Source organism: Eubalaena glacialis, chromosome 16 (assembly GCF_028564815.1).
Source record: "Eubalaena glacialis isolate mEubGla1 chromosome 16, mEubGla1.1.hap2.+ XY, whole genome shotgun sequence".
NCBI classification, from domain to species: domain Eukaryota; kingdom Metazoa; phylum Chordata; class Mammalia; order Artiodactyla; family Balaenidae; genus Eubalaena; species Eubalaena glacialis.
In genome coordinates this window covers 4353537-4368562 of record NC_083731.1, presented here as the reverse complement: position 1 = coordinate 4368562, position 15026 = coordinate 4353537, and the positions used below count along the sequence as shown (strand labels likewise).

Sequence of the window (15026 nt, the reverse complement as noted above, 5' to 3'; positions counted from 1 at the left end):
GAACTCCCTCGCCAGCTACATTTTATTACACACTTGCTCTGTTTCTTCTCTCAGTGACTCCTCAACCTGGATATATAAGTATCCCCATCTTACAGGACTGATGGAACAGCCATTTGAATCTAGGTGTTTCTGACTTTTAGACCCATGCTCTTTTCCTACACCAAGCTGCTGCAACAGAAAAATTGGATGAAGTGAGTTACATTTTCTTTCATGTGCCAAAGAACTTTATATTCTATCCACTCCTGCTGTCACCCACCCACATTCTCCCCCTAAAAAATTTTTTTAAAAACTAGACATGAGCAGTGATTTGTGACAGAGTGAACAGGATATTATAATCGTTAAGTCAGGGCCATGAGATTAAGAGCCAGATGTTACTGGTTTGAGTTCTGTCTACGCCACATTTGCCTGTGAGAACTTTGGCACATTTCTTACCTTCTCTAAGCCTTAGTTAACCCATTTGTTGAAGAAAGCTAATTTTGCCCATAATGGTGGATTGTTGTGGGGATTAAATAAGATAAGGATGCTAAAGTTATCGTGTAGAACTTGTTTATTTTAAAAACTTAATGTGTACAATTCCACAAGAATGGGCATTTTATACAGTGATTTTAATTACTAGTGATAATGTCCCCACAGAAACTGTATGTGGGGTGAATTCACGTGTGAAAAGAAGTGCTGCAAGACCAATGGAGGAAGGCCGCACCCACTTTCCTTCAGATCTGACCGTGTCGTCGAGTCTTGCTTTGCTCAAAAGGTCATTTGAGAGTTTATAAAAGTGACTGATGTGTTTGTGATTAGGAGAGAAGAATGAGTATTTATTCTTGTTATAAGCAATAACAAAAAATTTACTTAGAGATTAGTCCAGCTCAATTTCTATATTTCTTCAGGACAAGCACATGTATTTGATTCATTCTTTTTAAAATTATCCAGGTTGACAACAATATGAATGGGAACCAGAGAAATAATTTAAAGTTGAAGTCGTCAAGACTTCCTTTTTTAAAAGCAAAGAACTATTACTATGAGCAAGGTGTTAGGCAAAGAATATAGTGCAATCTCACTGTGCAAAGTTATCACTTCTGGGTGCCTCATTTTATGCCAAAGGATGTTAGACAGAATATTTAAAATCTTCTGGCCAACCTGCAACACATAGGTAAGATGCCCTCAAGGGTCATGGCAGATAGCTCCCATCCTATTTGTACATCTTCTGTAGCAATGTGCACCTCATTTCTCCAGACAGATTGTTCCATTTTATCCTTTAATAGAACATTCTCTCTTATGTAGAGGAGAGATATTTCTAAAACACCTGCTTATAGAACCTCATTCTTACCCCTAGACCAAAACTAAGTACTAGATAATAAGACTCCCATACCACATGACAATTTTTATCAAATTAAAGAACCCTGCTATGTCTCCCTGCATCTTCTCTTTCTCAGGGCAATCATGTTCCCATTCATGGAGCACAGCTTACAGTCTTTTATTCTAGCCCATACAGTCTTGCATATCTTGGCACCTGCCATGTTTGCCTTGTCTGCTAGCTCTAGTTCAAATGCCGAGGCAATCTTTTACTCTACTTCCTCTCCCTCCCCAATCAATAAAATTACTAAGTATGGCCGAGTGCATAAGTTCCCGGGAGAAGAGCAGAAAATAACAGGGACAACCAAAACAAAACACAAAGCCAGGTAGCTAGTGGGTAGAGCAAAGGGCCCCAACATTTAAAATGAAACTTGGAGGCACATGAGACTTTGCAATGCCTGACAGACTACATAACAAAGAACTTCCCCCAAGATTATTTTCACCCAGAGGTTTCCAGGAGATGGAGAGTCATTACAATGGTTTCTCCGCTTGTCCTCCCCAAAAGGTTTGTACACAAAGGGGCTCAAGTTCCTTTGCAGCAGTCTAAGAGGATCCACTCGGTCTACAACCCAGCACATGTTAACTTTTAATCTGAAATAACAGGGGGAAAAAAGTCAAGCTTTAGGAATGAAACATTTTCACCCTAGCTGAATTTTTGTTTTCTGTTTCATTCTAAAGAATCACCATTAGTCACCCTTCTAGAGAAGCAGAAGGAATGTAGATGTAATAAAACTGAGAATTTTACTGTGCAGAATGCAAAGTCTGCTTATAAAACTCTCGTAAATGAGTGGTGTTTACCAGAAAACTTATATGAGATCTCAAGTGAAGCAATTTTACTGATTTTCCTATGGCTTCTGTTTTAATGAATTGCTACCATTTATTGGGCATCATCAAGCCCTAGGTTAGGTACTTTAATCTGCATGAGAGTCTCTTGATTTCTCCCCATAACTGTCTTACGAAAGAGATGTTAGAATCCCTATTTTAAGGTAGATGATGTCATATAACTAATAAGTGATGAAACTTGGAGTTGAACCCAGTTTTCCTCAATACTTCTTTTAACCATTTTACTATACTTCTCTATTAGGTTTAAAATTAATTTCTTTTTTTTTTAAGTTAATTTCTATTTTTAGAACTTTCTATCAAACATATCAATATTTTTTAAGAAAATGCATAACAAGATAGCCATATTTAATTCCATGGACTCTCTAAATATGTCATTGAACCCCAGGGCAGCACATTCCTAAAGAAAATAGTTTGCAGTAACACACATGATATATTTATGATCTCATATTTACAGCCAGTAACTATTTAAAAATGAATATTCTACTTTATTTAAGCATATTCAAGATAATAATTGTGCTTATTGTCTGAAATCCTGAAATTATAGCATTGTTCCTATTTAAAATATAAACAACAAAACAAAGGATCTTAGATGCACAGCACAATGTACAAGATAAAACCTCCCTCCTCCCCAAGAGTAAGCAACAGATCAGAGCCTAGTATCTCTTCTTTGGGATCTGATGCCTTCACTAATTTTTTCTGAAAGTGGTACTTTCAATATCATACTCCCATCTGGGTCCTAGATCAAAAGCTACAAATATTCTAATGTTTATTTCATCATAAAATATTTATTTCTTTAAACTCTCATCTTCCCACCTATTTCATTTTCTTTTTCTTTTCACTGCTGAACTTAATGAAGAATAGTTTGGACTAGTTCTTATTTCCTCAACTCCAACTCATTCCTTAATCCATCACAATTTGACATCTCTTCCATCATTCTACAAAACTACTCTTGTAAGGTCAATAAGACTTAATTGCCAAATGCAGTGACCTATTTCTAGGCTTCATCCTATATGTTCTTTCTGCAACATAAGACACTCCTGACTGACTCTGTATCTTTCTTAAAATTCTTCCCTGTATTGTTCAGATCATCACATTCTAATGATTTTCTCTCTCCTTTCCTTCTACCTCTGCCTCTCCCCCTCTCTCCTCTCCTCCTCTTCCCCCACCCTCCTCCATTCTCTCTTCTGTTCTCATTCCCCCATTTTCACTCTCATTTCTTGTTTCTTCTCAGTCTCTATTCTTGGTCCCTTTTCTGCCCAAACCCTTTAATATTGCTCTTCCTCAGAATTCATCTTTGACATTCTCTCCAAGTAATCTGTTTTGTTAAATCATCTAATCTCTGCCCACAGCTTCCTGGATCAAGCTACACGACGCACAGAGAGTAAACTTCACACCCAAAGGCCCTACTTACATGGTATACTATCTACTGGACATCTCCTGATGTCATTATCTCCAAAAATGGACTCCTGTTTCTTTCACCAGTCTCAATCCCAAAGTGTTCTTCCTCCTGTATTTCCTATCTCATTAAATGTATCCACATCCAGAGTCTCACCTTTTATAAAGTTTTTTTTCCCCTTGCATGTGTTTTTTTTTTTTTTAACATCTTTATTGGAGTATAATTGCTTTACAATGGTGTGTTAGTTTCTGCTGTATAACAAAGTGAATCAGCTATACATAAACATATATCCCCATATCTCCTCCCTCTTGCGTCTCCCTCCCACCCTCCCTATCCCACCCCTCTAGGTGGACACAAAGCACCGAGCTCCTCTCCCTGTGCTATGCGGCTGCTTCCCACTAGCATTACATTTGGTAGTGTATATATGTCCATGCCACTCTCTTACTTCGTCCCAGCTTCCCCTTCCCCTTCCCCGTGTCCTCAAGTCCATTCTCTACGTCTGCGTCTTTATTCCTGTACTGCCCCTAGTTTCTTCAGAACCTTTTTTTTAGATTCCATATGTATGTGTTAACATACAGTATTTGTTTTTCTCTTTCTGACTTACTTCACTCTGTATGACAGTCTCTAGGTCCATCCACCTCACTACAAATAACTCAATTTCGTTTCTTATTATGGCTGAGTAATATTCAAATCCTTCCTCTACATATTAACTGGTAAATTTGAACTCAGAAAAGTCTCTTGAATCTTGCTTTCTCCTCCACTTCCATAGCCATCATAGTCATTTAGAATTTTCTGTCCATCATGGTAGCCACTAGCCACATGGGGCTATTTAAATTAAGACTAATTGAAATTAAATAGAATTTAAAATTCAGTTTCTGACATCACTTCACCCTCCTCCAACCTATCGTCACATTGCTGCCAGGGCTAAGCTTTGAGAAAAACAAACCATCCCAAGTAAATCACTTGATTAAAATTCCTCTCTGATATTTTATCACACAGAGAATGAAGTTCAAAAAGACTTGGCATGGGATACATGGTTCTTCACAACTGAGCACATCTTTCCAAGGTATTTCCTACAGCCCTTGCCATATACCTTACTCAACGTATGAGTGGAACTATGTCCCCCAAAATTCATACGTTGAAGCCCTGACCCCCCAATGTGACTGTATTTGGAGATAAGGCTTATAAGAAGCTAATAAAGGTTAGATAAATGTTAAGATTCCTAAGTGTTATAGATGTCAGGCAATGTGTACACAATTCTCAACTAATAAACTCAACATCTTTTAAAACAATATGGTAAAAATTGGACTGTTGTTTAAAAATTATAAACAGAAAGTGACGGTATCTTATCTAACATGAATTCAGTGTAGGAACTATCACAGATTTCCAAAGTTTACTTCCTTCCCTCCAAAGCTGTATATTTATCCTTTCTCTGCTCCACTCTAAAAAGGAAAGCAGAAGTCTAAGTGTTCTGCTGATCGTCATACCATTTATTCATATTCATATCTCCCTCTAAGACTTTGCAATGATGAACCAGGAATTCCTGGCCATTCATTCCAGCTGTCTAGGGCTCCAAAATTTCTGTCATCTTAGCTTTCTGTATCATCTATAAAATGTTTTTAATGATAAATTAAAAATAAAAAGTATATATGGTGAGGTTTTTAATAGGTGTTAAATCTATTTGTGGATTTATTATACTTATCTCTTCACTCTTTGGTATGATTGTAATGATCATAACGAAGGGGAAAAAGAAAATAACGATCAAGTGAGGAAGTGAACTTGATCTTTAACACTACCAGCTGTTTGACCTTGGAACAGTTAACTTTATGTCCTCGCTTTACTCATCTGTAAAATATGTGATAGTACTTACCTCATAAAGATGATGTGACAATTAAATGGATTAGACTAGTTTCTGACTTCTAATAAACTCTAAAGCTTGTTAGCTACTACTGAAGCTCGTTCCAGCACTTAAATTTCTGAGTGATTCAACTCACCTTCTGAGAAAACTAATAACACATTGTCATGATCATCCATTTAAATCTTAGTTCAGTTTTCTTTCCAAAGAAACTAAATCAGTGATAGTTCAGTACGAAAGAGACTGATCATTTTTGATGTCAGTAGAGATGCAGAGAAGTAAGACTTCTGAACTTCGGGTTTCCCATGGGACACAGGCCCTGCAAGTGAAGCTTCCAGACACCAGGAGAGGATTCAGCCAGATGAGAACAAGAAGGCACACTGACAGGAAGAAGAGGAGACCAAGGGGTGAAGACTCAGAGTTTTGAGCAGAGCCCAATTTCCTTCTCAAGCAGGGCAGAGCAGCTGACATATAAAATCCCAAAGTATTTCCAAAGCAGTAATTATTGCATTCACCCGTCACGCACACATGTAGATACACTACTGCTGCTGCTAAGATCGGTAACACTATTTAAACACACAGTAAACTTGTATTTTTTGCAGGATATTTTTCTTTTTACCATCTGTGGTAACATCTACAACTTTTCTTTTTAAATAAATGACTGTGTGTAGAAACAGACTACCAAGGGAGGGGAAAAATCAACTATTACCTTTTAACACTTTAAACACCCAAGAAGTAAAATATTTTCATGCATTCTACTACAATACACAGTATAAATCATTAACTATTTATTACCAAAGAAAGGCAGATGTTAACTCTTGTTTCCAGTTTTAAAGAATCAGAGTAAATTAAAACATTTTATTACTATAATTTCATGATTTGGATTGTAAGGTTTAATTGCTTATTAATTTAAGGTAAAACTTAAATTTAGTGTTTCACAGCATCTTGTAATCTAAACTTTAAAAAAAATATGACTATTGGGCTTCCCTGGTGGCGCAGTGGTTGAGAATCTGCCTGCCAATGCAGGGCACACGGGTTCGAGCCCTGGTCTGGGAAGATCCCACATGCCACGGAGCAGCTGGGCCCGTGAGCCACAACTGCTGAGCCTGTGCGTCTGGAGCCTGTGCTCCGCAACAAGGGAGGCCACGATGGTGAGAGGCCCGCGCACCGCGATGAAGAGTGGTCCCTGCTTGCCACAACTAGAGAAAGCCCTTGCACAGAAACGAAGACCCAACACAGCCATAAAAATAAATTAATTAATTAATTAAAAAAATATATATGACTATGTTACAATCACTTCAAAAGAGAACAATGATAAGATCCCTCTAAAATGAATTCCTAAATTAGGTGTGGTAGTATTCTGTGCCTACTTAGCAACTTGTATCTTCAAAACACTGTATGAATATCAACTAGTTATTCCACTATGACAGAAATAAGTAAAAAAGGAAACATGGCTCATCATTACAATGGAAAAAGAAAAGTAAAAAAGGATTAGTAATTTCCTAGGTTTAGTAAAGTGAACAGGTGAAGAAAGAATAAACCCGAACTATGTGAAATACTATGAAAAGCCAAAATGTTTTCTCTTAAAACCAACCCATACTTTTGAAAAATTCTAAATTTTAGCCATTTATATAAACTAAAATTAGAGACAAAAATGAGGCTGAGGCTCCTCTAATCAAATAGTTGATCAGTCTCACAGAGACAATCATCCAATTTCTGCATTCATGTGCTCAGCGTATTAGTGAACACTAGTATAATGACAGTTCTGGCTAAAAGACAGAAAATCCACAGCCAAGAGGCTCATCCTTGACTCTGGTCCTCTATGCATCCTTCTCCTTCTCTCCATGTTCTCTCCTGGTACATTCCCTAAACTTTGCACCCAGTTGGTTCACTTCTCATCTACTTCCTCAGCCCAGTCACTACCTATTTGCTCCCCTGCCCTCTGGCTATGTCCTACTGCCTTTACCACTTAAAAAAAATTTAAGTTGCTTTTTCATCAGTTGAACAAATGAGGTTATTATGTATTAATTACTGAGGCACAGGCGCTAAAAGGTCTTTCCACTTTGGTTGGCACTCAACTAGAACAGTGGTTCTCAACCTGGGCTGCACATCACCAGGAACACTGGAAAATCCCAAGCTCATGACACAAGCCAGACCAATGAAATCAGAATCTCCTGGGGCTGGGGGTGTCTTCAAAGATTCCCAGGATATTCTAATGTGAACCCAAGGACCACTGATCTAGAGTAAATGTTTACTGATATTGAAGAAACATCTTTTCAGTGTAAATCAATAGAAAGCATACAACAACATGATTGGAGCCTAGTCAATGTGAGGTCAACTTAGAAGATTAAGATTAAAAAGGAAATTGGGAATTGAAATGAAAGCAATAGGTCAGATAATTCAAACCAAAATAGTATTGTGTTTCAGATAGTTATCTGTATATTTGTTCTTTTATAGTCAATCTAGTATGAAAATATATCTTAATGGATTATAATTTATTTGTGGGGGAGCATGAGACTGAGAAAATTATTTGATTTCCTTTCCTTCACATTTTAATTCACCTTGCATATGCAGACACCAATCTCATCTAATTAAAGTGATTAAAACCAAGGTATAACAGCAATTATTAAAACTTTGTGGTTATGCCCTATATAGCTACTAATTTGACCCAGTTACAAATCCAAAGTTAAAAAAGAATAATCATTCTTTGGTCTATAAAGCAACAGCATATAATATTAAGATAAAATTTGATAAAAATAAAATAAAATTAAGATAAAAATAAAACACATATCATAAATCAGTAGTTATATATGGAGCAAAAATATGAAAATGAAAATCTGGGTTATAAAAACAGTTATGAAAGTGGCTTTGATACTATAAATGGCCTTATTAATGGTTAATGTGATCATCTGAAGGTTAGACTATTTGATTTTACAGAGAAGCAATTCAACTATAAAAATATGATTTAAAAATAACACAGTGGTATAATATAAAAGAGATCTATTTGCAGACGTATTCCACACTCTGGACATAATATGTACAATAGCACTTAAACGAGTAAGAGCAAAGTAATATTTTAGATTCAATATTTAAGTGGAAAGAATTGTTAGATATTTTATTTCCTTATAAAAACTATTTTTAAGAATCTATAGTATATGACATCAAAATAAATAAGGACTTTAAAATGACTTTTTTTTAACTTGCACATTATGTAACCCAAATTCTATGTCCTCAAACTGGTTAATGTTTCTGAGTCGTTTCTGCAAACAATACAGAAAGCCCTGAGTATCACGATTGTTATATATGCCGAACACTGGCAGAGTATTCTTTTGGTCATTGTCTGTTAAATAAAAATAGGCAATATAATTTGCTTTAATACAAAATTATAATATAAAAATATAAGAATGCATACATTCTTGGTAGTATAAAGATTAGAATCTATTCTGAGAGAACTAAAATACAGATGATACAGTGATTTGTGTTAGAATCTAATCTCACACCCACTTTCCCTGACCATCTGTCTTAAGGAATAGTAAGTCAATAAAACTATGATTAACAAAAGTTTACCTGTAACATAGAAGTTTATATTCCCTAAACATCCCAGTTTTGTAATATGTAATTTCAAGAATGCTTAGGAGGTAAAGAATGGCATATTTAAGAAAAAATCTTTATTTAAGTAAAAATTCAGGCATGTTAATAATATACATATGTAATTCTGTAGCTTAGAATAGTGTATTTTTTAATATTGAAGCCAATTTGAAGCCAATTTGAAGATTTTCAGATTCTTATTGTATATCAAAAACATTATTTTGAATAACACTGCAAAATCCAGAGAATTACTGTCAAATTTTTGCTACTTGATTTATGTAATATAGCAGCTTGAATGCTATAGTCTAAATGATACATGCAGAAGTTCTTGTTCTTTATTTTACCATAAGTTACTTCCCCGATAAAAGTGCATATTTACTTTAAAAATTAAACCAGCTATTTCTATGAATATTAAAAAATATTCTTGGGTGCAAATGATTTCTATTATATGTTGCAAACAAAGGTTCACTAAAGAAAATCCAAGCTATATTTGATCTCCAACTACTACGGGCCCAAGACAATATGATTGGATTAGATCAATATTAAGGTGTTTTTTGTTTTGTTTTGTTTTGTTTTCAGTATAACAGGCCAAAAGCCCTTTAAATCAAGTTAAATAAAAATTAAATTTAATCCATTTTAATTTCATATGTATATGGAATGTGGCATTATTTTTAATGGGGGAGATTATAAAACTAGAGGGTAATAACATGACCTAACTTTTAAAAGTCAGAAATCACTGTATTAATCATTTAATTATATATGGGTATAACAAAGTTAATATATTGCTCCTAAAATATGGATTCTACTAATTTGTATAGCTAATATTATTGCATATATTCTCCTGTCTATAAATTTATAAATATACTAATAAACTATTAAATTGGATTTTTTCATGAATATATTACCAATTCCAGAAATATAATGCATTTACTTTTAATGTTGCCTAAGACTTTGCTGTTAACCTTAAAATGTGGAAAATTTTGCACAGACTATATATCTTGAACATTGCTCCTGAAGATAGTCATCATTTCATCATTATAAGTATGTTTGAAATAAGTAAAAATGTTCAGAAAGAAACTCAGACACATTTTTCAAAGACTACAAGTACCATTTTAAGCCGTTTAATATACTTGGTATGTGGATGTGTTTGTGGTTCTGCAGAATCATAAAGAAGCTGTGTATTAAGCTCAGGAGCTAATCAACAGATTTGTGAGTTATCAACCAAGAACACCGAACACTGCCCCCCTCCAACCCCCCGGCACCTAAAATCTGAAGCTGTGTGAGAACAGTTATCCTGGAATAAATGTTTCAAGTGTTTCCAGCTGACAAACAACCAACCAAGAAATAGCTACAAGGCATCACAAGTAATAAATCCTGTGTTGTGGAGATGAAAAACTCAAATGTCTGTGTTTACTTTTCAGTGTGAAGAAATGTTTCTAAAAAGGAGTTCAGATTTTTATAATGTGCTTTTGTGTATACAGCTAACAACTACTACTTTATATGAGAACACAATCCAGAAGTAGTTCATAACATTACACATTCATTTAACCTACACTGTGCCTTATAGCTATGATGATATAAGTATAAAGTTGATAATGATTTCAGGTCAAGAGGAAAATATACATTTATACATGTTTAAAACTTGAATATTTAAACAAAAATATATTTGACAGACTTATTTGAAAATATGCTCTAGTATATTGGCAATGTAGACTATCATTTAAATACTGAAACTATACAAATTGGAATTACTAGAAATTTCTATGAGAGTTTACACTCAAGGAGGCAAGCAAATTCAAATTATTACAAGGGATCACTTTTAAACATAAATATACTGAAACCTTTGCAAGCTTTTTATTAGTAGTAGAATTAGCAGGCACATCAGTTTCCTTGCAATTCTGATGCAACGTATCTTGTCAAAATAAATAACTGCAATAAATACACTAGTCATTCATTATTAACTTCTACCATTAAGATTAAGTTTAATTCCCAGGCATGACTTACAGGGGTATGGTTAAGAAAAATATGTAAAAAACTTTTAAAATCCATTTATCTAATGAAGTAGCATTCTAAATTAACGTTGTAAATGCAATATTATTATTTGCAAAGAAGATATGTTTCTGGTCTTAAAGAATGTTGGCAAAACAAGTTTAGTTTTAGTTCAGCTTAGTTGTCAAAAGCACAACTAATCAATCCAAACTAAAATACAGTCCTTGAACTATGTTCATTTTAAGTAGGTATCCCTTAGGCCAGTTCTCTTGTGAAAGCATCACAGAATCTTTTGATCCATACTGCCCCTGATTACGCTTTCTGAGTACAAAGCAAGTGAGGCCAAAAAGGGACATTTGCTGTGTTCCCGTGGAGAGGCTGGGGAAGTAATGAAGAGAAAGGTAGAGAGAGAGAATGTGCTGTGTTATTTATTTTGAAAAGCAATACTATTTTATTGCACTCTTTAAGAAATTACCTTTGGAACAAAACATTAAGGCTTATTACTGAGATTCTGTCATCATTTCTTCCCTACTAAAAGGTCACTGCAGTATCTTCATCTTCAACAAAGCTCTTGAGCAAATCTCATTTCAGCACCACGGACAGCAACACTTCTCCTAGGACACGCGCCCATGGTTGCATTAGCCATTTCTTAAGAAACTTGCATACACTTCTTTGTCAATCAGCAAGGATTACAGCCATTATTATATTAATAGGAAGGGGTTAAAGGTAATATATGTTATTAATAAGTTCAGTATTTTTCATTCATAGATCAAGCATTTGCCAATTAGTACTTCTGGAGAGCATCCTGAAAATTCAAGCTAATTACATCAGGTGGCTGATAAAAAATCTAACATTGATCAGTTATCACCAGATATTTAATTAAAACTTTCTACTCATAATGAGTCTCCGATCAATAACTATACAAGTTTCTAAGAGGAAACAGGAAACTTATGTGAGTAAATACGCTTAGGTAGGCCCTCAGACTTTCCAAATGGCCAGAACTACCCCTGTAAAACAAGTAAAACACGTTTTTAGTTCTTCCTACATAAACAGCCACAAAACACTTTCTCTTGTCCCTTCAGCCAACCAGCTTAATGATGTCACAATCAGAGAGCTCATGTGCCAGGCCCATAAGCCAGACCATACATGCCTGTCTCAGACTATTCTGATTTTAGCTGCGGTCATCAGTATGCAATCCCATCACTGTCTTCCTAACAAGCTTCACTCAAATTCCATTTAAAAAAAAAAAGGCAACAGAGTTTGAACCAACTCCATAGCACTGGCTTTATTATCTCAGAAGACCAGGGTCTTCTTGACCTTCCAAGGATCCCAGAAGAAGGCAACAGTCCACCAGCAATCCACGGGATAGTCCCAAATCAAGCAGCAAGTCAAGCTCTTATAACCACAAAAACAACGGTGAAGGAACAAAAAAACCAGAGTCCAAAAAACATTTTAATACTCTAGAAAACGCCTCAACCAAACACACACGGATATAAAAGCGCAAGGATGGGGAAAATCCACTGTTCCTACCTTACAGTCCTCAGGACACGATTTCACCGAGTACTCCTCCGACTGCAAGTATTTATGGAGCACGCTTTCAAACTCTTCGTATTTCTCCTGAGCGTGGTGGTCGTAGTCTTGGTAAGCCTCGACGCACTGCCTGCAAGTGGTCATCTCACCGCCCTCCTTGAGCACCACATCCAGACTACAGTTCAAAGTGTTGGGGCTGGACAACCCCGAGAACAACTCCCAAAGTGTGTAGGAATTACAAAATGAAAGGTAAAAATCCGACAAGTTCCAGAGCGGAGTTGGATGCGTCCCCCTCACCTGCGGCTCCTCCCCCCCGGCCGCCACCCCCCGACTCCAGTTCCTGGCGCACACGGCGTCCGCGCTCTCCACGGTGAAGCACTGGCCCGAGGAGGCGCCCTGGGGGTAACAGGTCTCCAGGCGCCACACGGGCTGGGCAGAGTGCCCCAGCACAAGAGCCTCGCCCCGGCTGCTGCTGCCTCGGCTGCCCTGGCCGCCCCCGCCGGCTCCCGGGGAGGGGGGCAGGGCGGGGGCCGAGGCGGCGGCGAGGAGTCTGGGCGCCTGGGCGGCGGGCGAGGGCTCCCCCATGCTCGCCAGGAGCGCGGGCCAGGAGGGCTCCTGCTGCCGCTGCCGCTGCTGCTGCTGCTGCCGCTGCCGCTGCTGCCGCTGCTCCTTGTCCCGGGTCCGGGTCAGCTTGGCCTCGGCGCAGAACCACAAGTGATCAGAGAGCAGGACTGTGAAAAACAAGAGAGATGCCAGAGACAGTCGCCATTTCTGAGCCCTCTCTGAATCGATGAACGGTTTCTCGTTCTCCCGGGGTGCCGCCAACCAGATTTTTAACCCGTCGTCATACTGCCGACACATCCAAGCACCCCTGGTCATATTTTGGGAACGCACAGCCCTGGCCGACTCCACCGTGAGGGCTCCTGTGCCGGTGTCACCACGATATGCATTGACTTAAAGGGTTTAATTTCCTTATCCCCTCCTCCCGTTTCTTCTCTCTCCCTCTCCCTCTCCCTCTCTCCCTCTCTCTCTCCCTCTTTTCTCTCTCTCTCTTTTTGCCTACATAAATATTACCAGGCTTTGGAGGAAGATATGACTTGCTTCCGACCTAATCATCTGCCGACCCCATCCTCTGTAGAGTGGGAAACAATAATGCAGAGAGAGAGGCGGAGAGGGAGGGAGGGAGGGAGGGAGGGGGGAGAGAGAGACAGTCGGAGGCTGGGGCCGGCGGCCGGCGGTGAGCGGAGTGCAGGAGGTGATGGTGGAGGCGGCGGAGTGGCTGGCGCTGCTCCTCTCACCCAGGCATTGTCAGAGCGCGCGTCCCCATGGCCCCGCCGGGGACAGCCCTCTCTCGCCCGCCGCCGGGGGCATGCCGCGTCTCCGCTGCCCGCTGGCTGCGACCAGAGCGCCTCCCCAGCTCCCTCCTCTCCTCCTCCTTCCTCTCCTTCTCCTTCCTCTCCTCCTCCTGCTCCTACTTCTCGCTCTCTCTCCGCGAGTCCGGAGCCTGGGCCGCCGCCGCCGGCAGGGCTCTCCCTCCCCCCCACCCCCCACCCCGCGCTCCAACTGCCGCCGCCGCCGCCGCCGCCGCAGGTCTGCCCGCGGGCGCAGCCGCCGCCGGGCTCCGACTGCTGACGCCGCCTCCCCCGGACCTCGGGGCCGAATCGCCGGGTCTGGGCCTCCCGAGAGCCACAGTCATCTTCAGTCCCCGGCTAAGTTGCCGCCATCTTCGTCCTGGAGAAACACTTTTTTGGGGGGGAGCGCTGGGTTTTGCGTCATCTCCTCCCGCGCCGAGATGTCTCCATCCTGGCGCATTGGCACGGGGCTCGGCCGGGGCGGAGGAGGAGGGCGAGGACGCCGGGGTCCGGCACGGGTGGGGGGCCTGCACTGCTGCGCTCCGACGCTCGCTCTTTCCCTTCCGCACACCCCTCCCCACCTTTTCGGTTTTTTCTTACTGTTATCACTGGGAAAAGTCAGAATGCGGACTGCAAGGTTGAGGATGCCTTTTAATTTCTTCAGCATCTCCCGCTCCCTCTCTGACTCCGGAAAAAGTCCGAGTTGCCGGCGGGTGGTTAGAGGCTTCTGGCGGGGCGAGGGTCTGGGTATCACCTCCTTAACTAAAGAATAGTCGACTTCAAATGAAAGGTTGGGGGCATGGGAGTGAACATGAATTGGCTGGCGGAGGTGGAGGAGGTGACATCTGATCCCTCTGCATGTGCCTCAGGATCCCCAGACAACTAGAGATCAACAGCTTCCCGTGCATCAAATCATCTTAAATAATTTTAGTATACGGAAGGGATATGTGTGCGCATCTACATCTTTAGCTGTATACAGGACAGCGACATTTTTCATGAAGTAGAAGGAGATTAGAAGTGGCCTCACAGAGTCTTAGGAAAAACTAGTAAGACCTCGGCTACCAAGGCTCACTGCCCAGCGCAGAGTTTCGAGTTCGACACCCTGACCTCGGAGGATTCCCCC

General features: G+C 39.6%; 1 protein-coding gene across 1 annotated transcript in view; it reads right to left on the bottom strand.

Annotated features, from left to right (window-relative positions):
- Positions 1–13430, bottom strand: part of NALF1 (NALCN channel auxiliary factor 1) — a 590082-nt gene extending 576652 nt beyond the window's left edge. The window contains exon 1 of the mRNA XM_061171155.1: positions 12552–13430. Within this exon, the coding sequence (XP_061027138.1) occupies positions 12552–13430 (879 nt within the window). The remainder of the gene's footprint in view (positions 1–12551) is intronic.
- Positions 13431–15026: the final 1596 nt, after the last annotated feature.